This window comes from Vipera ursinii (genome assembly GCF_947247035.1).
Source record: "Vipera ursinii genome assembly, chromosome: 3".
NCBI lineage: Eukaryota > Metazoa > Chordata > Lepidosauria > Squamata > Viperidae > Vipera > Vipera ursinii.
In genome coordinates, this window is record NC_139516.1 from 80306061 (window position 1) to 80332003 (window position 25943).

At 38.6% G+C, this 25943-nt stretch overlaps 1 protein-coding gene across 3 annotated transcripts in view; it reads right to left on the reverse strand.

Annotated features, from left to right (window-relative positions):
• The window catches only part of LOC310639075 (uncharacterized protein), a 367032-nt gene that overhangs the window by 67049 nt on the left and 274040 nt on the right, over positions 1 to 25943 (reverse strand). The window contains exon 5 of one of the 3 annotated variants that reach the window (XM_083360475.1): positions 7288 to 8919. The exons of 1 other annotated variant lie outside the window; for it this stretch is intronic. In XM_083360475.1, coding sequence (XP_083216601.1) covers positions 8841 to 8919 — 79 coding nt within the window. In that variant the 3' untranslated portion in view covers positions 7288 to 8840. Of the gene's footprint in view, positions 1 to 7287; positions 8920 to 17150; positions 17225 to 25943 lie in introns of those variants that run through there. One more of the 3 variants, XM_083360477.1, reaches the window with a different exon arrangement.

A 25943-nucleotide genomic window follows, 5' to 3' on the forward strand; every position in this document is an offset into this window, starting at 1 on the left:
AAGAGTCTGGGAAGCGGAGGGTAATTGAGGGTATTCCGGTATGGGGTTGATTCTTTCCCTGTGGCTACACAGAAAGGAGGGTAGCCTTTCTGTGTATTATTAGAATTATTGTAAGCCACCTCTGCGAAAGGGAAGAGGTCGGTCCAGTTTGTTTGTTGGTAAGAAACATAGCATCTAAGGTATTGTTCCACCATTTGGATACTTCTCTCTCTAGGCTGGACGCAATCACATCGACCATAGCACCTGAGATGGGCCCAGCTATTCAAATGAGAGTGTACGTGGTTGAGGAAGAAAATCAGTTTCTCTGGGTCCCCATCAAAGGTTGCTCTGAAGGCTGGGTTCATCATTGGTTGCTAAGGCCCCCATTGCTGCTGGCCCCACCCTGGTTGTTGGTTAAATGGTTGCTGGGGCCCCCATTGCTGCTGGCCCCACCCTGGTTGTTGGTTAAATGGTTGCTGGTGGCCCCACTGCTGTTGTTGTGTCTCCAGTTGCTGCTGGCCCCACTCTGGTTTCTGATTTAATGGCCACCAGGGCCCCCACTGCTGCTGGCCCCACTGGTCCTGCTGTATGTTCAGGGGTTGCACGTTTGGGTCCTGCTGCTGCCACCCTTGCTGTTGTCCTCCCACCAGCTCCTGATCTCCAGGCTTCTGCACCACCCCCAGCTGTTGCAAGGCTTCTATTAGCTGGGGCAAGCTCAGAGGTTGTGGGCCTTTTACTTGTGGGGGCTTCCCAACCTCCCATTGCTGCAAAGGCCCCAGGCTGGGGTCCTCTGTCTCTATGGTTCTGGAGGGCTTGGTAGGGGACTCCTGGGTCTGGCAGGCAGTCTGATCTGCAGACAGGATTTTCCACTCACCCAGATTCTCAATGGCTGAAGGGCTGACACCTCCTCCCCATTCTGCTTCTGGGGCCTTTTGCTGCATGTATTCTCTACTGGAGTGGTTCCAGCTTGACGATGAGATAAGCCCAGTTATCTGCTGAAGTTTGGAGATCAGCTCAAAGTCATCTTCCCACAGAAAACTATTTATTATTTCCTCTTCAGAAGTTTCACCAGCAATCAGGCCTTCTCTTTCCATCTTGAAGATTCTTCCCTGAATCTTTGCCAGCTTATCTCTCCTACCAGAGACAGCGGCGGGGGTTCAGGACCCCCCTTTGAAAGAAAGGAGATTCTGGCATGATGTCGTGGTTCCGATGAATAAGACAAATCAAACAAATAGCAGGCATATTATTTATCTAAAAAAAAATCTGTAATGAAATGAAACATCGGCACTCATGGAGGTATGCCAGAATCTGAAATCTCCTCCCCTCAAACCCATTGTAACACACACACAATCCCTGCCCTTATCTACACGTCATAAATCACATTATCCAATTAGTTTCACATATGAGGTCTCTCCTCCCATTCTGTATGCGGGCTTCTTATCTTCTCAAAATAGATGTTAGAAAAATTCCCTCCCATCCAGATTCAAAGTGAAGCAGTTTAAACAAAAGGCTTTCTCTTGCATTGTCAGTGCAAAAACATGTCAATGTTTGCAGCATGGACAGGAGGGTTAGGAGGGTCTGTGCTTTGGCGGCCTCCGAGGTGGTAACACTATAGAAGTATTTATATTATTTGAGCTCTCTTCTGAGGTTTTACCATACTTTTAATTTTTTTTTCATAGCAACACTAGGTAGATAAGTCAGGAAACATGACCAAATGAACTAAATCTCCTTTATTGTAAAGCTGCAATAACAGAATCTTGCAAATCCTAAAGTACACATCTCCCACTGTCTCATTTATAGTCTGAGAGTCCTTTCTGAGGTAAAGTCCACCCATTATGCAGCTGTGGGCTACACCATCTCTTATGGACAGTTATCTGGGCCAGGGCTTTTCAACCTTTTTAGATTGTACTACTTTTAGGGCATGACACTATTCAAGTACCACCAGTGGCTTAGCAATGTGTCAAAAACTTGATGACAAAAAAAGGGACAAAAGTGATAAAGTACACCCACTTACCACACTTTTAATGGGAAACTTGTGCCTGTTTCTCTGACATTAATCTTTGCACTTGTGGCTGGAGTGCTTAATGATAGAATTAAGTCAGATTCCATCTGAAGACAATTCCTTTCCTTAAGTTTTTATACACGTCAATGAGGAAAATGCCTTCACGCACATGTATGTGGAACCAAATGGAAGTAACATTACGATAGCTTTCCCACCCCCCACTTCCAGGTACAGTTTTGCAACTTGGCTCCAGAACTCGGTCAGTGACTCTTAAAGTGTTTCTTAATACTATTACATATAGTGTACACTGCCAACCTTCTCACAGGAAACCTGCTTTCCTCAATCCCACAACCCCTTTCAGACTGATTGATTTTCTAAACATTTCTTTTGTCTTTCTTCCACTAAGGGTTTCCCACCGGGGAAGGGGGTCAAATCAGTCAAGATGATGGCCACAAGCATATGCTCAATCTCCATTACCTTTTTACATGAGCTGTGAGGCACATAACAAGGATCAGAATGGGAAAACTCACTGCAGACAACCTGCTGCAGACAACTCAACAGGGCCAACTTGCCACAGGACAACTCACCACGGGACAATTTAACAATTCAATTTAATTATTTAAAATATTTTAATTATTGTCATTCACATTTTATTCTGTCCCTCCTTTTTCATCCTTTCTTTAATGATTCTATTCTACCATTGCTTTGATATTAGTGTAATTCTCCTCCTGCTGCGAGTTGTCCCATGACGAGTTGGCCATGGCGAGTTATCCCACAGCAAGTTGGCTGTGGTGAGTTGGCCGTGGCAAGTTGGCCGTTGCATGTTGGCTGTGGCAAATTATCATAGACCCAACAAGGATATATGGCTTTTATCTCATGGCTATGGTCACCATCTTGACTTGTTTGACTCCTCTGAATAAACTCCTGTTCCCCACTGTAACTGTTGGGGATATTAGGTGCCAAGATACCACATATAAGATAGTTAATTTCAAAATTATTGGGGTTTTTTGGGCTGAACTCATCCACCAAATGCTTTTGACCCTCAGAGAGATTTTACAAGTGCTAAAGTCCAGATAAGATTTCTTAAACTACATATGAATGCTATTTCTAATCATTTTTCAGAAGAAAATAACCATGTTCAAATGAGAGAAAGAAAAGACATGAGTCGCAGAATAGTTTAATAACTGCTTTTGCCACAAAACACACACCTTTTTCATATCTTAGATGGTACAAGGAAATATGTTTTCAGAAAAAAAACTATGTGCCTTCTTATTTTTCAGATCCTCTAACTCAAAATTTTAAAACAAGTAATGTATGAAAAGTAAGGTACTTGTTATTTTTCCAGCTGTAGAAAAGCGTTTGTATAATATGTTCTGGATGTGTTACTCATGGTGAAAAAATAAACAGTAGTTTTGCTTTCTGAATGCTATCGAAGGGTATATTGTAAAACTGCCCTTGAAGACACTTGAATCAACTTCTAAAGTTGATTTACATTTAATCACAACTTTTTTGAGGGTAAGAGCGTTTCTTGAATTAATCTGTGGTCTTAATTCTTTCTCCATAGTCTGCACTTTCTCTTATGAAGGATTTGAGCAACCTTAAGAGACACACTTCTTGGGTTTTCTCTTATTGCCTCCTCCTCCTCCTCCTCCTCCACCATCTTTCTGCTGTCACTTATTTGCAACACAAGTTACAAACAATTTCAATTTGCATTAAGGCTCAAAAGAAAAGACAACTAGCTAAATAGACTTTGGTCACAAAAATTATTTGGGAATTGTAATGTTAAAATGAAAATCAACCTAGTCTTTCCATATACAGGAATCCTATGGTTCACTGCCAAAGATATAACTAAAAGATTTTGCTATGGCAGTACATATTATTGTTGATGATAATAATATAATTATTCCATCTATTTTTACTTTTCTACAGGAACTTAGATCACAAAATATGTCTCTTTCTAGATTAAGATGAGATTAATGAGCCATATGGGGATTTGTTTAGTTCAACTAGTTCAATACTTTTGTTACAGTCGCTTATTAACTCTAAATAAGGAAAAATAGATGACTGTTTCTTTTTACCTAAGCATGTTTACTTTTTTCATATTTCTTGATAGGGTTTTAACAACTAAGGGCATCTAAAATATGAGTCTCCTGAACGTATGTTTCAGAGAATATGGTCTCCTCTTTTCCCTAATATCCATTTTTTTGGCCAGATAAGACCATTTCTTTGAACTGTAGTGAAGTCTAGTTCTTAGAGAACTTGTAATCAATAGCACCTTTAAGAAATGTCATCGTCTTTTTGTATTTCAACAATCCGCTCGTTTCACAAGCTAGTATTTTCTTTCAAACTTAATCATGGCCCAACTAATTCCAACCTATTGACCTGGAATTATATCTCTATAGGACGTTTTTTAATGAGTGGGGATGGGAGGTGGGGATGGCGAATTGAGATGCCCATATATACATTACGTGAATGGGAGAGGAAAAGCATAAAGTTGTCTACTTGTGTTGAAGTCTTGGAAATTAAGTAATGAAGTTTTGATCAAAATTTTGCTTTGTTTGTAAAGTTGGGTGTGGTTTAAATTATGAAATGATAAGTTTATGTCCTCTTGATATGGGAGATATTTAAGTAATCATTCTATATCTAGTAACTTATTCCAGTGTATTTTGTAAGAAGGCTTCATTTACAATATGGACAGAAATATTTATTAAAGTAATTAGCATTTAAACTGTTTATGATTATCCCAACAATTGCTCAGAGTGTAAATCCCTGTATAAGCTTAATTCCTCTCCAAATGAATGTTGGCAGTGACAATAACTGCCTGACACACCCAGAACATTATTACTCAATTGCACATATCCTGTTGTAACTAATTATATAATAATTAGTTTTCAAGAACACATTAACTTTTTCTCTGGCATGCTTTTACCGTTCCCCACCTAGTTGCAAAAATAATAATAAAAAAATACAGCAAATCAAGTATATAGTGTTTGCTGGTGCCAAGTCTACCTTCAGGTTTAATATATTTTAATAAAACATTATTGCATACTCTCCATATATTTAAATAGATTGCTGGCATGATCTTTTTTCTAGTTTTATGTCTATAAAACCTACTCACTGCACATTATTAAAACTGATCTAGAAAGAAAACTTAATAGCTGCATTATTTCAAATACAATGCTAGAATTCAAAATCTGATTTTCTCGGAGTGGCTGAACCTAGGGGTGGAGTCAAGAGAGGAATTAACTTGGAGTCATTATGTTCCCACAAATGATCTAAGTCCAATCCCTCTTGAATTCTGTTAACTCTTATCTAGTGCCAATTTAGTGCTGACTGTTTGGTGACTAAATTCTTGTGTATAGGCATAGGCAATAAATCAGCTTAACTGGAACTTACTGTGTGGTTCTGATTCTTCCCACTCAACAGATTTGTGAGTTCTAGTTTCCAATCATCCAACTGAAACTCTGTCCAAAATATTAGTACAAAAGTTTTGAAAACATGAACCCGTATGTAAGTCTGGTTATTTTTTGCCCTTTAGTGGCATTTCTACTGCACTCCTATAGCAATAGTGAAGCCCTAGGGAAAATACTGTGCCATGAATAGAGTACAGTATATGCTATACTTTAAGATGAGCAATTTGAGTGGAAAAGTCATATAGTATGAAAATGTTCTGGACTTCTCATCTTTTGTGAATATGTATAGATTGCCTATCCTGCCATTTTTAGCTGCCAAAATCTGCGATAGACAAGAAGGTACTAACTTACACAACCAATCTGTTATTACTTCTTTTTTTTAAATGTGCATTTGTAGAGACTGTTGAATAAGGATAGGAATTTTGCCTAATTGAACATATAACTATAAGCCTCTTGAAATGTCCCTTTGAGAGACAAAAATCAAAGCAATGGAATGGAAGTAATTCATAAGATTATATCAAAGGGAGCATATATGAATACATTTTACTATGAGCTTGTTTTCAAAAGACTGTCCACATGACAGAGTCACTAATTTGAGTCCCTTATATAGCCCTTTCATTACAAAAGCTAAAATTCTTTTCTTTTTTTTTAAAAAAAAGGTAAATTTGGTCAAAATAATTCTGGAGTTATGATCCCCCCCAATCTTCTATTCAATTGTGTCCAATTCTCTGAGAATACCTGGATAAATACCTGAAGTTTTCATCACACGATTTTCAGAAGTGCTTTGCCATTGCCTCCTATATATGGCTGAAAAAAGTGACCTGCTCAAGGTCATGCAGCTGGATTTATGCCTAAGGCAGAACTAGAACTCACAGACTCTTACTTTCTAGCCTATTGCCTTAACCACTACACCAAACTATCTATCTATCTATCTATCTATCTATCTATCTATCTATCTATCTATCTATCTATCTATCTATCTATCTATCTATCTATCTATCTTCTATCATCTATCTATCTATCTATCTATCTATCTATCTATCTATCTATCTATCTATCTATAATTCAAATCAGAAGGTTTGAAATAAATACTCCAGTTGAACTAATCTGTGTTTTAAAATGCAGCAAAATTATCCTGCAGGAACCAAATAACTTAGAGGGACAGAACAGTTTTCTCTTTTTAATCAAACTACTAAAGTTTGTGCTGTAGTTGTAGATCCTGCTTCCTAACCTGATGCCTTCTTTATATTAGATTTTCCTAGTCAGCATGACCTAGGAATGGAATTTTGCCTAATTGAACATATAACTATAAGCCTCTTGAAGTGTCCCTTTGAGAGACAAAAATCAAAGCAATGGAATGGAAGTAATTCATAAGATTATATCAAAGGGAGCATATATGAATACATTTTATTATGAGCTTGTTTTCAAAAGACTGTCCACATGACAGAGTCACTAATTTGAGTCCCTTATATAGCCCTTTCATTACAAAAGCTAAAATTCTTTTCTTTTTTTTTTAAAAAAAGGTAAATTTGGTCAAAATAATTCTGGAGTTATGATCCCCCCAATCTTCTATTCAATTGTGTCCAATTCTCTGAGAATACCTGGATAAATACCTGAAGTTTTCATCACACGATTTTCAGAAGTGCTTTGCCATTGCCTCCTATATATGGCTGAAAAAAGTGACCTGCTCAAGGTCATGCAGCTGGATTTATGCCTAAGGCAGAACTAGAACTCACAGACTCTTACTTTCTAGCCTATTGCCTTAACCACTACACCAAACTATCTATCTATCTATCTATCTATCTATCTATCTATCTATCTATCTATCTATCTATCTATCTATCTATCATCTATCTATCTATCTATCTATCTATCTGTCTATCTATCATCTATCTATCTATCTATCTATCTATCTATCTATCTATCTATCTATCTATCTATAATTCAAATCAGAAGGTTTGAAATAAATACTCCAGTTGAACTAATCTGTGTTTTAAAATGCAGCAAAATTATCCTGCAGGAACCAAATAACTTAGAGGGACAGAACAGTTTTCTCTTTTTAATCAAACTACTAAAGTTTGTGCTGTAGTTGTAGATCCTGCTTCCTAACCTGATGCCTTCTTTATATTAGATTTTCCTAGTCAGCATGACCTAGGAATGGAATTGTTATCTGGAGGGCAACATTTTGAGGAGAAAAAAAAAAGATTTTGAATAGGGTCACTGTTTTAGTACAGACACCCCAAGCAAAGGAGGTAGTAGGAAAGTGCAATACTACTCTTCACTTTGCTCTACCTACTTCATCTTCCAAGTCAGAAAAGACCAAATTCCTTTAATCTATTTTGACTTTAAAGAAAAACAAACAGAAAAAAAATTGCACCTGGCTCGACAAAAGTAACTCGCTTGCTTGACGAGATTTCAAGCGGCTGGGATATTAAAACCCTGAAAAAGGGAGTTTATAATGGAAATGCTGACAGACTATTAACTATAGCATCACTGCTCTAATAAATGGAATGGGCTGTCATAATCTCTAGTTCATAAATATGCAAATACAAGACAGAGGATTTGCTCCAAAGGATGTCTCTATAATTTTAACTGACCTTTACTGATACTAAATGAGCCTGTTGCTTCTGATTTCACGTTTTAAATACAAAGCATTGTCTATTTTGCTCCCAGGATGAGATCCTGTTTTTCCTGGAAAGTGTATCAGCATTTCTACTTTCTTCAATGGAAGCAAAGCAGAACTCAAATGTCAATGCAAGGTTAAAAGTCCCACTTGCTGAGCAAAAACCGTCTTGGCTGAAAGCAATTTTTGGGTTGATACACATCCATATTCACGCCAAAAATGTTTGCTGAATTAATTACTCTCTTCTCTCTCTTTTTTTTTGAAGGGGAGATTTCAATTGCCTCTTTTCCATTCATGTGTCAAAGATCTCACTGACCTGCCAAAATTCAGTCAGTCACTCAGTGATAAACAGCCCATCAACACAATAATATCGACTCTGAATATTTTCCAGTTTCCTGCTTTGGGCCAAATGGAGGTAAATCCAATGACTTAATATTTAATAACCTAAATGTAATTTGCTTAGAGTCTTTCATTGCATAGAAGAGAATTGGATGGCTAGCAGTTTTTTTTTTTTAGATTCAATCCTCCTCCCTCCCCTTAATTATTTTAAGCTATTCATCTTGGTATCTGATCCACTGATGCTTCGCCAAATTGCCAGCAGGGGAAAGATCTGTCCAATCCTGAAGCTAAATGAGTCACTGAGAATCAATCTGTTTAGTTTCTCTTGCTACGGCAGGGTTCCGCTGTCCTGGTCTCATTCAGAAAGAGGGCTTCAGCGTTGGACATTGCCGCCTCCTGTTTCTCCATCCTGGCTCTGTTCATCACAGCTGTTCATGGATTCCAACTGGCTGGACACAAAACCACAGTTGCTCCGATGTCAATGCTATACCATTCTTGCTCTGATGGAAAATGAAGACATCCGAGCTTTCTCAAGGTTACTAGTGCAGTAGTTTATCAGGCATCTGAAGAAAAAATGAACAACATGGACAAATTGTTCAGCTTGTTTTTTCAGCTGCCCCCAAATTTTGTTCCCAAATCCCCAAACGTTCTCAACAAGGGAATAGCCACAGAGAAAGCGTGGTGAAGAATTTTCAGCTTTCTCTCCATTACTTTATAAGCTCAAACTGTCAGATGCATTCATATGCTTAAAAGGAAAATAGTTCATATAATCCTGAAAGGGGAATGCAAAGGTTTTTGCACTGCCTGCTAAAAAAAACGCTAAGAAGCCAGCATTTCATATTTCCTTTCTTTCTTCAGAGCCATGATTCAATTACATAAAACTATGTGCACTGCTCTTAAGAACTTCATGTAAGATTAAGATAACTGGTATTTTCATGGTAAATGATTAAATTAGCAGACACTGTTTTATCTTGAACTTTGCCACTGAGGCTGACATTTTTGCACAATTTACTCCCAGACGCTGGCAATCTAAACTGCTCTGCCTCTCTCATTTTTCAAAGCATTTGAACAGCTAAAGAGCCCGTCTGACTCAGCCTGATTTGTAAGAGGGCAAGTCTTGACACGCTTTCATCCTGGCATAAGACACGGCAAAACAGAATATGGATGGTTTCTTTATTTCTGCTGAACTTGGATGGGGACATCATTTTAGTGTATAGCACTGGTTCCCTCTTTTTGGGATGTGTGTGTATACGTGGGTACGCTTTGATATTATGGGAAGGCTTAATAGTTTTCAATACTAAGAGTGACATTGATGGGAGCTACTGTCAAGGTCAATCTTTCTTCCCCAGTAGGGTCAAGAGGAATAGCGTGAAGCTAAGGACAGCGTGCAACAGGACAGTAGATAAAGCGTTATAAGTACCAAGAAAGTCAAAGTAGAATAAATTTCAACCTGAGAAGAGGCAGAATAACAGAGTTTGAAGGGACCTTGGAGGTTTCCTAGTCCAAGCCCTTGCTCAGGCAGGAAACCCTATTGTTCAGGCAGCTGCAATCAAGTTTTGTATTGTTGTAAAGAGACTGTATGGCTATGACTGAAACTACAGAGGGCTTTGGGTACCAGATGATGACATTTACAGTATTTTGTGTGTGTGTGTGTGGGGGGGGATTCTGGGAAAAGCACAGGACTTGTAGAGGTGGATCTGGAACTAATGATGTAACCCAATCAAAATCAAAATGAGTTTGATGGTGCCAGTATCAAAAGAGGAGGAATGTGCCGCTGTTTACAAAGATGATCCAAGAAGTACAGATTTGAATTAAGAAGGATGTAATTCTGTTTCTGTTAGAATCAGTGGATATTCAATGAGTATCTATGTTATTGAAGTTAATGAAGCCGATATAGATACAGGGAGGGAAGATCCTGAGGAATTCTGTAACAAATTGCAAGAAGTGCTAAATGAAACATCAAAAAAAACAATGTAGCCCTCGTTATGGTAATTGGAATAAGAAAAATTAGAGAAATGGAGGAGCGTATAATTACAAGAATACTTGGATTTGATAAATGCAATAATTTAGGACAGAGGCCAATAAGCATTTTGTGAATACAATTCTTTGTTCATTGCCAACATCTGCTTCAAGTGACAGAAATGCTAACTCCTCACTTATATATCACAGGATAGAAAACCAGAATCATGTGGACTATCTGTTAGGAAATAGAAATACAGGAAACAGAAAATGTGAAAAGGAAATCCAGCCAGCTGTGACAGTTTCAGGGGCAGATTGTGGAACAGACCATGAATTATTGGTGTCAAACATACAGGTTAAATTTAGAAAATTAAAGAAGGTAGGGCTGCCAGTAAAAATTGAGATGGAGAACATTACAGTCAGACAACAAGAACGATATACTGAATACATTATGCACTTAGCTTAAGGAATAAGGAACTTGAGAAGTTACCATAAAGGTATTATAGTACAATATTTCTGCAGTTAAGATGATGTCACTAAATTTAAAATGCAAAATTATACATCCTTGGGGCTTGCCCTTTTTCTTAGGTAGGGACAATAGTGTTGGGTCGGTCATTCATTCATTCATTCATTCATTCATTCATTTATTGTCCACCATTATTATTTTTATAACTAAGTCAAGGTGGCAAACATATCCAACAAACTTCCTTTCTCTTATTTTCCCCACAATAACAACTCTGTGAGGTGAGTCGGGCTGAGAGAGAATGACTGGCCCAAAATCACCTAGCCGGCTTCCACAACTCAGTTTTCTGCTTTCCAGCCTGGTGCCTTAATCACTAAACCAAACTGGCTCTCTGGTTATTACTTTTGAAAAGGCTTTATGGGGAGCTCCACCATGTATCAAGCAATACCTTGCCAGGTTTTATTCAAGACACGAACAGAGACCTTGTTGCAAGTCCTCTTCTTTGCACAGGTATTGTCCAGATGATAGGCTTTCTTAGCGATAGCCCCCAGTAACAGAGCACTTCCCATTGGATGGCCCTGGTCTTGCTAGCATTTTTCTTTTTACACAAGCGGAAGCAGTTTAACTTGGTCCTTAGATGTTTTAAGAGCATTAGATAAACTGGAAAGATCCAATTTCAGTATGTCTCATTGTCAGAAAGTATTAAGACTGCATTGTTATTTGTTAAAAATTCTTCCACTGAGTTGAACTAATAAGCTAATGTTCCTCTATTGACTGATATAAAGTAAAAAAAAGACATTCACCTTGCTTTCCAACCAAAAGCCTATAAGTTAATTTTAGACCTATGAGAGAAAACATACTTTGCCACCATGAAAGTGGGAGCACTACCCAAAAATTGCAGTGTTCCTCCCACACTGAGGTAAATGAAGAATCTCCTCTCTGTCTCTTTTAACCTTCCAAGATACCAGGTTAAAAATGAAGTTTGGTCGTCCCACAGTTATGATCCAGTAGCCCTCTCATGAAACTAGAAATATGAGATAAGAAGGACGATCATTCTCAATATTTTACTTCTATTTTCTTTTAAACTTATATCAGTTTTTCCCCGATAATCTTTTAACACGAATGATTTTAAGAAGTGCTTCTTGTTTCTTTTCTTGTTTTTTTTATCCGCCCTTCATTGCCTTTCCCTTTTATAGACCTTAGACCAGTGTCCCCAACTCCTGGTCCATGGTACCGGTCCATGGCCTGTTGGGAACCGGGCTGGACAAACAGCAGCCGGCATGGAAAGCTCCATTTGTGAAAGAAGTGACACACATGGGGAAACCATGCCGCATACGCCACTGCCAATCTGCAGACCTGGAAAGGTTGGGGACTATATACCTGACAACATGCATTATCTTGCTTTTAGTGGCTTATAAGTCACTTGGGGAATCTTTTCAGCCAAAGAGTACTTTATTTGAGTCTCACATCATCCCATTTTTCTAGGTGCTCAAAGCAGCTTAAATGGGACTCTCCTTTCATTTATCCCTGCAAAAGCAAACAATGGAATAGGCTGGGCTGGAAGAAAATGACTGATCCAAAGACATAAAGCCAGTTTCTGTGGCCAAAGTTACATTTGAACCTAGATCTCCTCCATCCTAGTCCAACCCCATAACTATTATACTACATTTCACTCATATAAATGCTTTAAGTAAATCAGTTTTTATAATTTTGTCGGGAAATCTATTCTACAGTTCTGGAAAGTGATCACTCTTCCTATAATGTGCCAGAAGATTCAACCATGAGAAGACCAGCTAGTAAATACCTGCAGATATGTGTTATTCCCAGCAACAATTTTCATGGGTCCAGGTCCAGACAATGTCTGACATAGGAATGGAGCTCTAAACATGGAATATACTGAATCTACTGAGGCATTGATGCTATATCCTGAAATATCTCCTTGGAAAATATATTTAATATATACGATCAGACTCACCCTCTAGAAGAGGGAAAATGGCAGAAAGTCAAAGTAGGAGGAACAACTGGGATTATTAGCACCCATAGGTTCTGTCAGCAGGGCAAAGTGAGGAGAATGTGTTGCACATTCCAGACTTCATTCTCTGTCATGGTTGATCAGGTTATGCTCTATATATTCTTTTCTGTTCAATTATAGTACATAGAAAAAGGCTAATAGCAGATGAAACAAAATTGCTCAGTTTCAAAAGAAGGACATTGCAGGATAGGCTGACTCTTATATTCTACAAGTATTTCATCAGTCTGAGTTGTGTATTATTATAATAAATCAAGCATGGCAGATGATATCATGTGGGCTTACCTTTCAGCTACTTGGTACATCACTTGAGCACTCGATTTGTCATCACCAAAACAATTATGTACCTCCATGTTACTAACGTAGTATATGAAAATATACTTGGCTAGCTCACACCATATGGGTCTTACTTATGTCAGCATCCTTCCTTAATAGAGGAGGTGAATGTTGGCAGGAGATAATAAAATGGGGTCACAAGAAAGTCCAACTTTCATAAGCTACATTGACAAGCAGGATGGACAGATTATGCAACCGCCAAGATAACGCATAGAACAAAATGGATTCTGTTACAATTCTGCTTTCTCCACTCATCACCTAAACAGACTATGAAATATTTCCAGCTTTAATATATTTTGCATGGTAATTTTGAGGTATTTAATCACTACAAGGTAATGACAGGTAGAGTAACCTGCCTAACGTGCCTTGAGCTGAGCTCCTGTAATGGTATGAGGGAATGGCTATGGGATGCACTGCAAAGAGACTCAGCCAAGGGAATAGCCAGATAAAAGCAACTTAGCTCACAGCAGTAATGTGGGCAGTGTAAGTGGCTCAGAAAAGACCCTTTCTAGCGGTGGGTGGTGATGGTGGGGGAAAGAAATGTTCTTTCAAACTTGCAAGATTGATATGAGTCTTGCAAAGTAGACCAGATAGGAAACATGGCCAGATGAGCTAATTCTGCTTTATTGTAAGGTTACATTAACCAAGTTTGGCAAGTCTAAAAGTATATTTCTCTCCCTGTCTCCTTTACTTGCCTTGTCCACATTCCTGCTGTGGGCTAGGTTGCCCTTTATCTGACTATTATCTTGGTTGCTTCTCTATATCCCATCTCCCAAGGACACTGCAACACATCTTTATGGCTGCCTTGTTACCATCTCTACAAAATGAATAGCTTATAGTTATGGACATTTCAAAATTCACAAAGCTAAAATATTTCTGTCTTTGTTAATCATGACCTAGTGTGATGGATGCAGTGTGTGTGGAAATCAAATAACCTGATTCGTCCTTTTGATTAAAGTTAAATTTATTAGCAATTAAGGCTAGGGTTGAAAACAGAAATGAGCCGAACTTCCAATTCTACCATCCAAAATTATATAGTGAGTGACTGCATTATTTGTGGACAGTTAATATCTACTAAGAAGTTGACAGTATTAATATAACTGCAATGCAATTAAAACAACCCTCCAAGTTTGCAATGCTAAGATTATTTCTGCTCTAATTAAATCATAGCTCTTTAGCAAAAATGAGAATAAAATTAAAATGTTGGAGTCTCTTCTCCCTCAACTGCTTTCAGCACTTTCCTTCTCCTGCCTCTCTCTTGGTGAATATTGCTTTGAGGCAGTGGAGGGATTCAAATATGTGAACAACCGGTTCTCTGTGTGGATGCCGATTCCGGAAGTCCATTCTGGGCCTGGGCAACAAAAAATTAGCTACCAGTTCTGCCAAAGTGGTGCAAACTGGCTGAATCCCACCACTGCTTTGAGGCCATCCTTGGCCATCCTAGTGGAGAGGAGAAGGCAGAGGGTCTTTGGTTAAACACCTAGCAGGTCATGAAAGCTTTCATTCTGTAAGCAGCAGGATGAGAGATCTCCATATTACAAAGACACAGCATTTATACCAGCCAAGAACTTCCTTGGCACACATATTCTGACATTTCTGAAGCATACAGAACAAGGAAAGGTGCAAATATACCTTCAAAATGAGTGATTCTTCTTAACTCAGAACTAACCTAATAGCATCAGTTTTGAAGGCAACAATGATCTTTCCTAAGTTGCTTTTGAATTATCTTTGGGAATTATGAGAGCAAATGCTTTGCTTTTCAGTAATGTAAGGAAGGAATTTGTTTTATAATTCAGGAACCAGCTATTCCTTTACCGTCCAAACTCTGCTTCCATCTATAGCATTATTTCAAGTGGTCCAGGAGTAAATGAAGCCTCCTATGGTGCATTGCTAGCTTTAGAAAAGCCAAACCTGAATGTTGCACAAGCAAGACTGTCCTGTCTTGTTTTTTTGCCTATTCAATCTCATTGAATAAGATGAAAGAACATTTGCTTTAACATTTCTTTAAAAGAAATGAAAATTTGGATGAAGTATTTTGGGTGGAGGAGCGTCTCTTTGCCCTTAGTATCAAGCAAGATATATCCATGAAATATCCTGCCTCTTGGCTATACAGTATATCCCTCAACTGTATGGCAGCTTTCCTGGTCTCCCCAACTTCCACTAAATCCTTGGGGAAGACATCACAATGGAATTACCCTCAGCAGGCTTTTACAGACTGTGTAAAAAAGGCAGATGGGAAAGCTCAGAATGATGGAAACAAGAAAGTGCAAATACCACCATGAGAATTTTGAAAAGAATTCTCAAGCATTCTGAGAATAATGTAGTAAAAACAGACATCTGTTCCAAAGGGAAGATAATTACAAGGCAGATTTCAGCTCAGAATTATTACAGGAAGTCTTTGACTTACAGCCATTCATTTCACATGTTCAAAGTTACAACAGCACTAAAAAAAGGGACTTACAACCAGTCCTCGGATTTACAACCATTGTGGCATTCCCATGGTCACGTGATCAAGATAAGGTAACCTTTATTGTCATTTTTTTTACTGTGAGCACACCAGCACACATTAAGAATAAAACTATGTTGCCTGCTCTTAGAAAGTATATATCTACCTGTACACATACATAACACACACACACACACTAATCACTGTCCATTTTTAATACATAGTGGAAAGAGGAAGCTTGAGAGTTCACAAGGTTGATACTCTATGGAAGAAAACTGTGACTGAATCTGGATGTTCTGCTTTGGATAGCACGAAGCCTCCTCCCAGAAGGTAAGAAGGAAAAACAGGTTGTGAAGAGGATGTGTAGCGTCCCAGACAATCTTTCAGACCCTGCTTAAGCATTGCTTATATGCTATGTCCTGGATGGAAGGGCGGGAACTGCCAATAATCTTTTCAGCCATCCTCATCACTCTCTGCACCGCCTTCCTGTCCGAAGCAGTAATGCTTCCAAACCAGACAGTAATGTCATATGACTTGATCGTCCTTCTATAGAAAGTGGTAAGGACAAGGCGCTGCCAAGGCACTTGGCAACAGGCATGTATTTATGACAGTTGCAGCATCCAGGGTCATGCTACATTGCCATTTGGAACCTTCCCAGCTGTCCTCTCACTAGCAAAGTCAATGGGGGAAAATGGATTCACTTAACCACATGATAGACAGCAACTGCACCGATTTGTTTAGCTACCATGGCAAACAAAGTTGTAAAATTGGATGCAACTCACTTAAAACTGTCCTGTTTAACAATGGAAATTCTGGTCCCGATTCTAGTTGTAAGCTGAGGACCAGCTGTATTGAACAAATAAATCTCACTAGGCATTGGGCAGATTTTCATAACAAAAATTAGAAGATGCAAAGAAACGTCTACGGGTAGACAGTTTATGTAAAAACCATCCAAAGCACCTGGAATTTCTTGTTTTAAAAATCACAGAATTCTGGATGTCTCCATAGAAAAGGCAATTCCAAGACATTTAACAGAGTCACACCTGATTTTTATGATTTTTTCTGCCATGGTTATTAAGCGAATTACTGAAGTTATTAAATGAATCATGCAGTTATTAAGTGAATCTGGCTTTTCTGCCATGGTTGTTAAGCGAATTACTGAAGTTATTAAATGAATCATGCAGTTATTAAGTGAATCTGGCTTTTCTGCCATGTTGTTAAGCGAATTACTGAAGTTATTAAATGAATCATGCAGTTATTAAGTGAATCTGGCTTTCCCATTGACTTTGTTTTCCCAAACCTGGCTGGGAAGGTCAGAAATGGCAATTGGATTTGAAAAATAAAGCAGACTGTAGCACTGAGAGTTGTCCAAGTCTTTGCAGCCCAGATCTGGAAGCCTTAATGAAGTGTTATAAAATAGTGCTACTTTAAAAGCACAAATTATAGTGCAGATCACATTTAAGCAAGAGCAAGGAGAGTTTTTAATTGATTTTTTTCATTGGATTTATTGATTTCTTTTTAATGGCCTTGCCCAGTTTCCATATCTGACTCCATTCACGTTGGGAGTTATCCTCTGGCATTCCATGCAAAGCTAAGTGGAACCGTCAAGCTCAAAAGTGGTTTCTCCTTGCCTTCCTGGTTTGATAAAAAAAATGTAATTGAGTTAATGTTACTGTTTACTTTAGACATACAAGCTAGTATAGTTTAGCTATCATGGCAGAAGGTAGTTGATTATTCAAGCGAAGTGGTGGAGGTTTTACTCCAGTCACCTACTTCTGTATTTTTGATACATTTGTCATTTCACAGGTCAGTTTTTAAGCTCTTATTTCTTTCATTCTCCACCCTTCCCTTGCAATTGTAAAACTCTGCATCTTTTGGACCTCATGATTAAAATCTTCAGGGTGTTTGTGCTCATTTCAGATAAACTGACTGCCTGCAATTGAGCAACTACTATGACCTTTACACAGATGGCTTTCTGGTGCTGAGGCTATGCCTGCTTATGATGGAGGAGGCCAGCTGAAAAAGCTGCGCTACAGGGAGTGGAGGGGTGGGGTAGAATAATTGATCGATCTATCGTCCAATATAGAATACTTGAAAACCATTTTTGCTAGACACAATAGCATCTAGCGAATTAGTAAATGGAAGTTGGAATGGAGGAGACCTGATAGTCATCTGCCCATAGGTTACACTCAGCTTTACAACTCCTGAAGATGGTTTTCAGAGGGTTCATATAGATTGCAAACAATATATAGGTGGTCCTTGGTTAACAACCACTTATTTAACGAACATTTAAACTTCCAATAGTGCTCAGCAAGTAGTACTTATGACTGGCCCTCACATCGTCTCCACAATGATAGTATATGGTTGCCATTTGTGACTTACTTTGCCGGCTTCCGACAAGCAAAATCAATGATGTCACACTTTACAACTGTGTCATTGGTGAAAGCAACTCTAATCCCAATTGCCGACATAAACCAAGGACTACCTGTGGTAGGGTTGCAGTAGAATTTAATGAGTAATACCGAATCTACTGATTTGATTAAATAGTTATAGACAAGACTCAAAATGCAGAATTATTTGAATGATTATAGTAAAATAAGATCTAATGCAACAGGTCAGCTTTCTGACTGAATCCCTTCTAGAAGAGGGGTTACATAAAGCTACATTATTGCCCCGTTGTTAGTTGATTTCTATATAACAATTCCATGGTTGATCATCTAACTTAAAAAGAATTTCATTCTTCAGATATGTCAGGGATACACACAGCTACCATATGTAATGATACTGTGATTCTATCATTCTCACTGATGAGTCTATAGAGGGCCCTTCAGTCTTTTAATATATCTTCTGCAGGAAGCAACAGCTATAGTTAAGCTGCACTAAAGCCCAACTCAAGGTATTATCAAGAGGACATAGAAAACTTGACCTGATTCATTATTAGGGGGATATTCAAGCAGGTGGTTTATTTTAAGCATGTCTGCCTTGTTGTAGGCCTGGGTATAGCATAGAAGTGTATTGGTTACTTAATAGATGATCTGTTAAAGGAGCACAATTTGGTACCATTTCTATGTCAGTGTTCCTGGATCTTTACCCTCTGCCATGGTATCTCCCTGTATTGCTTGAAAGTATTGTTGGCTGGAGGCCACTTCTACCTTGAGTCAGATTCCAAAAGGTTGTCTTAGGGGTTTGGGGCCTTACATCACAATCCTTGAGTTGGCATGTTTGTGTGTGATTTGCAAAGTCCCATTCTGCTCTTATTTACAATCTATATGAAGTCTCTGAGAGTCATCATCAAAAATTGTAGTATATAAGCAAATGTCAAGTCCCTTTTGTCTTCCCATCTTCATCATCTTTGGTAGACGGCTTTCTTTGCTAGATTGCAGACCACATGAGATATTACAGGGTAAAACAGGAAACATCTATTTTTAGCTGCGATTGATTTACCAGCTACATCCCTTCCTGGAAGAGTCTGATCTGGCCTGTGGTTATCCATGCTATTGTTATTTCTCAATTAGATTATTGTAATATAGTCCATAAGGGGATGCTCTTAAAAGAAACTTGGAAATTGAAGCAGATCCAAAATATGGGGATCAAGCTTCTGTTGAATGCTTCTGCTGAGAACTTATGAAATCTGTTTTGGCAAAGCTCCCTTGGCCCATGCATTCCCAAATCAAATGACAGAGGCCATTCAGATTTACGCAGGTGATTGTCCTAACCTTAGGAAAAACCAGCAGAGTACAATATTGTTTTGCAATAGCTGTACAAGACTATTGTGGAAGGAGAAGTAACTGCCCACAGCCTCAGAATATGTGTTGCTTCACACGAGCAGTGTAACAATAACACGTCTTGAGCATCACATAGCACAGGAGTCACCAAACCCTGGGCCATGGCCAACTACGGGGTCGTGGTCTATTCAAAACCAGGCCATACAAGGGGTGGCCTGGCATGCACACACACGCATATAACTCAACTTATGTGAGCAGTAGGCTGGTGCATGCACACATAGCTCAACTTGCACAAGTCAAGCTGCTTGGGCATGTGCGTGCATGCTGCCCCACTGTTCACACAGCCGTTCCCCTCTTCCTTCCACCAGGCTGCCAAGCCACAAAAGTTGGGGATTGCTGATGTAGCAAACTGCTTTGACAAATATACACCACAGCAAAATCAATTTAAATTTCCTCCTTGTTAGTGGAATCTATACAGACCTTAGGTTCCTACTTATCAATTATAGAAGATTCATGGGATGTCCACATATAGATGAACAAGGCCTAAATGACCTGTAGATGTCTTCCATACTATTCGGGTGGCATTGCACATGTCAACACTGCAATGAACCTGGCCGAAGCCATTTTGTTTTGTTTTTGGTTGCCATAGGACGTGGAAGGGACATGGGTGATTTTAATGTTAACCTAAACAATATTTTGTCCCGTGGGAACCAAGTTCATTGCTGCCTGGGAATTTGGTGGGCTGAGCCTTCCGTTAGAAAGCCTGCCAAAGTATTCTACTGGGGAACATAGTTGATTACATAATGCTGAGGTGGGAAGTTCAACTTTGTAACATTGTAACACTTTGCAGGGAACTCCAGACTTGGTTTCACTTTTGACTGTGCCGATACTTTGTAGCCAATAAACATGTTCTTTAAGGAAACCTCCAGCCTTGAAGTTCTGCTTTTACTGGTCTCATCTATCGGAACCATGACAGCATGATTGTTAAGTAAACAACCAGAAGATTAAAATTATTGAAGACATAAAAAGGGCACTTGACATTTCTGCTCATTAACTAGCTGATGAGTTTAACTCATTTGGCATTAGTTTATTTATCGTCAGCACATTGTCCCATGTATCTTGTCAACACAATGAACCCCATTCCAACATCATCTTGAGCTCTGTTGATAGCTCATGTCAGTCAGAAGGAAATGGGTGGGCTCCATCAGTGGCCAGTGTCACTTCATGTGTGTCATATAGAGCTTCTGCCCAAAGAGGTCCAACTGCTTTGACATTGCAGGACTAGCATTTTGTGCACCAGAACAGTCAGATAGAAAAACCCATATAAATTTCCCATCCTCATCTGAAAAGAACTTCAATCTTCAACAACTGATGCAAAGCCCAATTTTTCTGAACAACTCTTGGGATGGGGTGGCATATTAATGTATGTAATAAATAAATAATTTGGCAACTTCCAAATTATTATTTATTTAACAATAAAACAAATTAAGGATGATGATCTAGAGAAACACAGAATTTCTTAGAGCTGCCATCTGGAAACCAGTTTTAATCTATGCATATAGTGGCTATTTTAAAAAAAAGAAGCTTATTGTAGAGGTCACCATATGCAATGTGCCTTTAATGTGGTGTCTAGCTCTTTTATTCTTTTGTCATTTGTGACCATATGCAAACAACTGACTAATTCTATGGTGTGATTTATATCACAGTAAACAACCTTTAACAGCAGAGACTGCGGATTCCCTTCTCGCACTTATATGTATGTGTGTGTATGTGTATGCGTGTGCATACATAACAACTTGCTATCCATCCTTCCTTCCTTCCTTCCTTCCTTCCTTCCTTCCTTCCTTCCAATATTTTGGGGAATTATTAGAAGTTTTAACTTTAATTAATGTTTTAAACCATTGTTAAAATCCTTAAAACAATAGAAAACCATGCCATATGGACTGGAGTATTATGCCAATGAAACCTGATGGTTGTCCACTTTTTTTTGTACTTAAATGTTGGTAACACATGTTGACAACAGCCAGATGGGGTTGTTGTTATTATTGCTATTATTATTTATTCTACTGGTATACTGCTAAATGAAGAAAAATTGACAGCAGTTTACAAAGCACTCAATTAAAACATCCATGCTAAAAAATTAAGAAATCAGTTATTTCTATATAAACGACAATATCTGAAATAATAATAACAGCTAATGGATAAAATTAAATAATACAGGTACAAAAACAAAAAGAAAACAAATAATTAATTTTAAAATACAATAGATAAGATGTTATCAGTCAATTTATCTCCAACACTCTCTGGACAAATTTTATTTTAAGTAACTTCTGGAATGTTCAATATATATTCTTAAATGTCTTTCTTGGTAGGCTGTAATGTACCCAATTTTCTGTTAAGAGGTGCACATAATTTAATTGCTTGAATTAATTTAGTTTGAGACCCTTGGGGTTCCTGAACATTTTGAAACGACTTCACATTCACATAGTCTAAAAGAATAATTGTGGATCTAAAGTCTATGGCTTATCATCAGTCTTTGAGACTACTCCTATATTTTTTCAATCTATTATATTCAATTTATTTTATCTCATCAGGGTTTTCTGCCCCCTCTCTCATTTGTTATAGAATTTATGTAAGAATTTGGTCACTGACAATAATAAAAGTTATGGTTCTGGTTGTTACAATTACAGTTACTGAATTCACCAATCTTGTCAAGTTGTGGAATCCCAAGATCCTCTTTTTAAACAATGTTTAATTACTTCTGTTGCAACATTTAGACTGCACAAAGTCACAGCTATATCACCCAATGTCTACATTTTCCTTTCAGACAAGAATCATTTGCTATATTATATGCTGAAGAAATTCTGCTTTTACCCTAAATATAATGGCAACCAGTAAGTCAAAGGCATTTGTACTGATGTTTCAGTCTTGCAGAAAGTGTCCATAACTCAATGAAGTGTCTCTGGATGACTATCCTATTTTGCTGTTAGTGCAACATTCCCAACATTCCTTCCTATACAGGTGAAACTCGAAAAATTAGAATATCGTGCAAAAGTTCATTTATTTCAGTAATGCAACTTAAAAGGGGAAACTAATATATGAGATAGACTCATTACATGAAAAGCAAGATAGTTCAAGCTGTGATTTGTCATAATTGTGATGATTATGGCGTACAGCTCATGAAAACCCCAAATCCACAATCTCAGAAAATTAGAATATTGTGAAAAGGTGCAATATTCTAGGCTCAAAGTGTCCCACTCTAATCAGCTAATTAAGCCATAACACCTGCAAAGAGTTCCTGAGCCTTTAAATGGTCTCTCAGTCTGGTTCAGTAGGAATCACAATCATGGGGAAGACTGCTGACCTGACAGTTGTGCAGAAAACTATCATTGACACCCTCCATAAGGAGGGAAAGCCTCAAAAGGTAATTGCAAAAGAAGTTGGATGTTCCCAAAGTGCTGTATCAAAGCACAATAATAGAAAGTTATGTGGAAAGGAAAAGTGTTAAAGAAAAAGGTGCACAAGCAGCAGGGATGACCGCAGCCTGGAGAGGATTGTCAGGAAAAGGCCATTCAAAAGTGTTGGGGACTTTCACAAGGAGTGGACTGAGGCTGGAGTCAGTGCATCAAGAGCTACCACACACAGACGGATCCTGGACATGGGCTTCAAATGTCGTATTCCTCTTGTCAAGCTGCTCCTGAACAACAAACAACGTCAGAAGCGTCTTACCTAGGCTAAAGAAAAACAGACCTGGTCTGTTGCTCAGTGGTCCAAAGTCCTCTTTTCTGATGAGAGCAACTTTTGCATCTCATTTGGAAACCAAGGACCCAGAGTCTGGAGGAAGAATGGAGAGGCACACACTGCAAGATGCTTGAAGTCCAGTGTGAAGTTTCCACAGTCTGTGTTGATTTGGGGAGCCATGTCATCTGCTGGTGTTGGTCCACTGTGCTTCATTAAGTCCAAGGTCAACGCAGCCGTCTACCAGGAGATTTTGGAGCACTTCACGCTTCCTTCCACAGATGAGCTTTATGGGGATGCTGACTTCATTTTCCAGCAGGACTTGGCACCTGCCCACACTGCCAAAAGCACCAAAACCTGGTTCAATGACCGTGGGATTACTATGCTTGATTGGCCAGCAAACTCGCCTGACCTGAACCCCATAGAGAATCTATGGGGCATTGCCAAGAGAAAGATGAGAGACATGAGATCGAACAATGCAGAAGAGCTGAAGGCCACTATTGAAGCATCCTGGTCTTCCATAACACCTCAGCAGTGCCACAGGCTGATAGCTTCCATGCCACGCCGCATTGAGGCAGTAATTGCTGCAAAAGGGGCCCAAACCAAGTACTGAGTACATATGCATGCTTATACTTTTCAGAGGTCCGATATTGTTCTATGTACACTCCTTGTTTTATTGATTGCATGTAATATTCTAATTTTCTGAGATTGTGGATTTGGGGTTTTCATGAGCTGTACACCATAATCATCACAATGATGACAAATCACGGCTTGAACTATCTTGCTTTGCATGTAATGAGTCTATCTCACATATTAGTTTCCCCTTTTAAGTTGCATTACTGAAATAAATGAACTTTTGCACGATATTCTAATTTTTCGAGTTTCACCTGTATATGCTAGGAAGCAGCTCAGGTTAGATCATTTCACTGAATACTTTTTTTTTACATTGGTCAACTCCTAGGATTGTGTTTGGATCGGGAATTCTTGATTACCCATATAGCATGGAAGCCTCCTTTTAATATGTACTATACTGGCAAGAATTTCTGGGTATATCATGCAAACATGTAGCCTGGAAGAGCCTTGGTAAGTGCAGATTGAGATTGGCATACCTTGCTATATATAATTAAGATTCAAGTTAAGAGAGGTAGACAGAGAAGAAGATAAGAAACTGCTAAGTTTGTAAAGCCGCCCTGAGTCTTCGGAGAAGGGCGGGATATAAATGGAATTAAAATAAAATAATAAATAAATAAATAAGATCAAATTAAGGCTCTGTTGCCCTGTTTTAATGGCTCCTCCGTGTTGAAGAGCTAGGCTGTTTTTTGTTGATTTCCTAGTCTCTGTTCACCATAATGAAGGTATTTTTCCAATTCTGATGGAAGATTCTGCTATTTATCAAATCCATCTTCTAATGTGTGCAAATAAAAGGGTCTCTATTTCACCCACAGGAGAATAAGATACAGCCAGCAAAAACAAGAGGCATGGCTAGGTTTCATGCTAGAATTAAGGATATGAAAAAAGAGGAAACAAATACATTAGGAAAATTACTGCCAGGGTAAGTTATTCAGGTTAGATTGTCCAGGGAGAAAGTTAATATGTTCCCTAGCCATTAAAGAAAGCTTTCCATGACAGTGCTGCCATTCATGAAAGGCTTCTATGGGGCCAATAGCAAAGATCTTATGGCATTCTCATTTAATTTAATGAGAATGCTGTGGGGCCCTCATATTTCATGCCTTGAGATCACAGCACTATGCACTATACATCTTATTAATCAGCATATACAAATGCTGTTTGTATAAACCAACCCTGACTGTTAATTACAGATCCTGTTCGTTGAAAGTTTGCATCTTTTTTTCGGCCTGGCAAGTTTTTTCACTAGGAAAAAATAACTGCGATGCTTCTGTGTTAAATAAAGTTTAAACTTTCAATCAAAGTTATCCTGCCTTTCCCATCACTTTCAAGGTGGCTCATATGATGTACCTGACCATTGAACATACACTGGAAGGAGCCAAATCTCAATAAGAAGCCCTCTTCAATTTGGCCTGCTCAACACACAAAGTTTGAGCAGATGTTTATGGTGAGTTACCGAGTGCCAAATACTTTTGAAAGTGCTTAATTATATTAGTTTAAGGACAGCGTACCTGGCACAGAAGCTGAATGCCTGGAGTGTGATCATCACAAAGAGGACGTGTGTGTTACATTAGGACGCACCCCTTCATCAGTCTTGCCAATTACATCCCACCTTCTCTTACAAAGAGGTCTGGGTAGTTTTTACACACGTCCTCATGTAAAGAAAATATGAGGCTAGGGCAGGGGTGGGCAACCTTGGCTCTTTTATGACTTGTGGACTTCAACTCCCAGAATTCCTGAGCCATCCATCCTGAGTCAAAAAGAGCCAGGGTTGTCTACCCCTGGGCTAGGGAGAGGTGAGAAAGAAGAAAAAGGGAAGAAGTTTTGAGGCTGACAGTTCTGGTTTCTAATCACAGTGAAGAATTTTACAATTCTATCATATGTGTCTGTTTTTTCTTCAGAAAAGATATTGAAGTAATACATCGTAGAATAAATGTTGTGTCCTTTGCCAGTTCTTTCTCCCAGGACCAGGAATATTAAAGAGTTTCAACATAAGCTATGAGATCTGAGGGGGTGTATTGCAGTATTTGATGATTGCTTATCACTTCCTCCTCTCAAATTTGAAGATTTTGCTTCCAGAAAAATAAGTAGGCAAATTAGTAAATAAACCACACCTGTCTTTTTGACTGATACTTAACTGAATACCTCTAGTGTCATTTTCATAATTAACTCCAAAACCATATGGGAGTACATTTCTTTTAGAAATCCCTACATTCCAGTCTTCTTTGCAAAACCCTCCAAAGTTACCAATGAACATATTCACC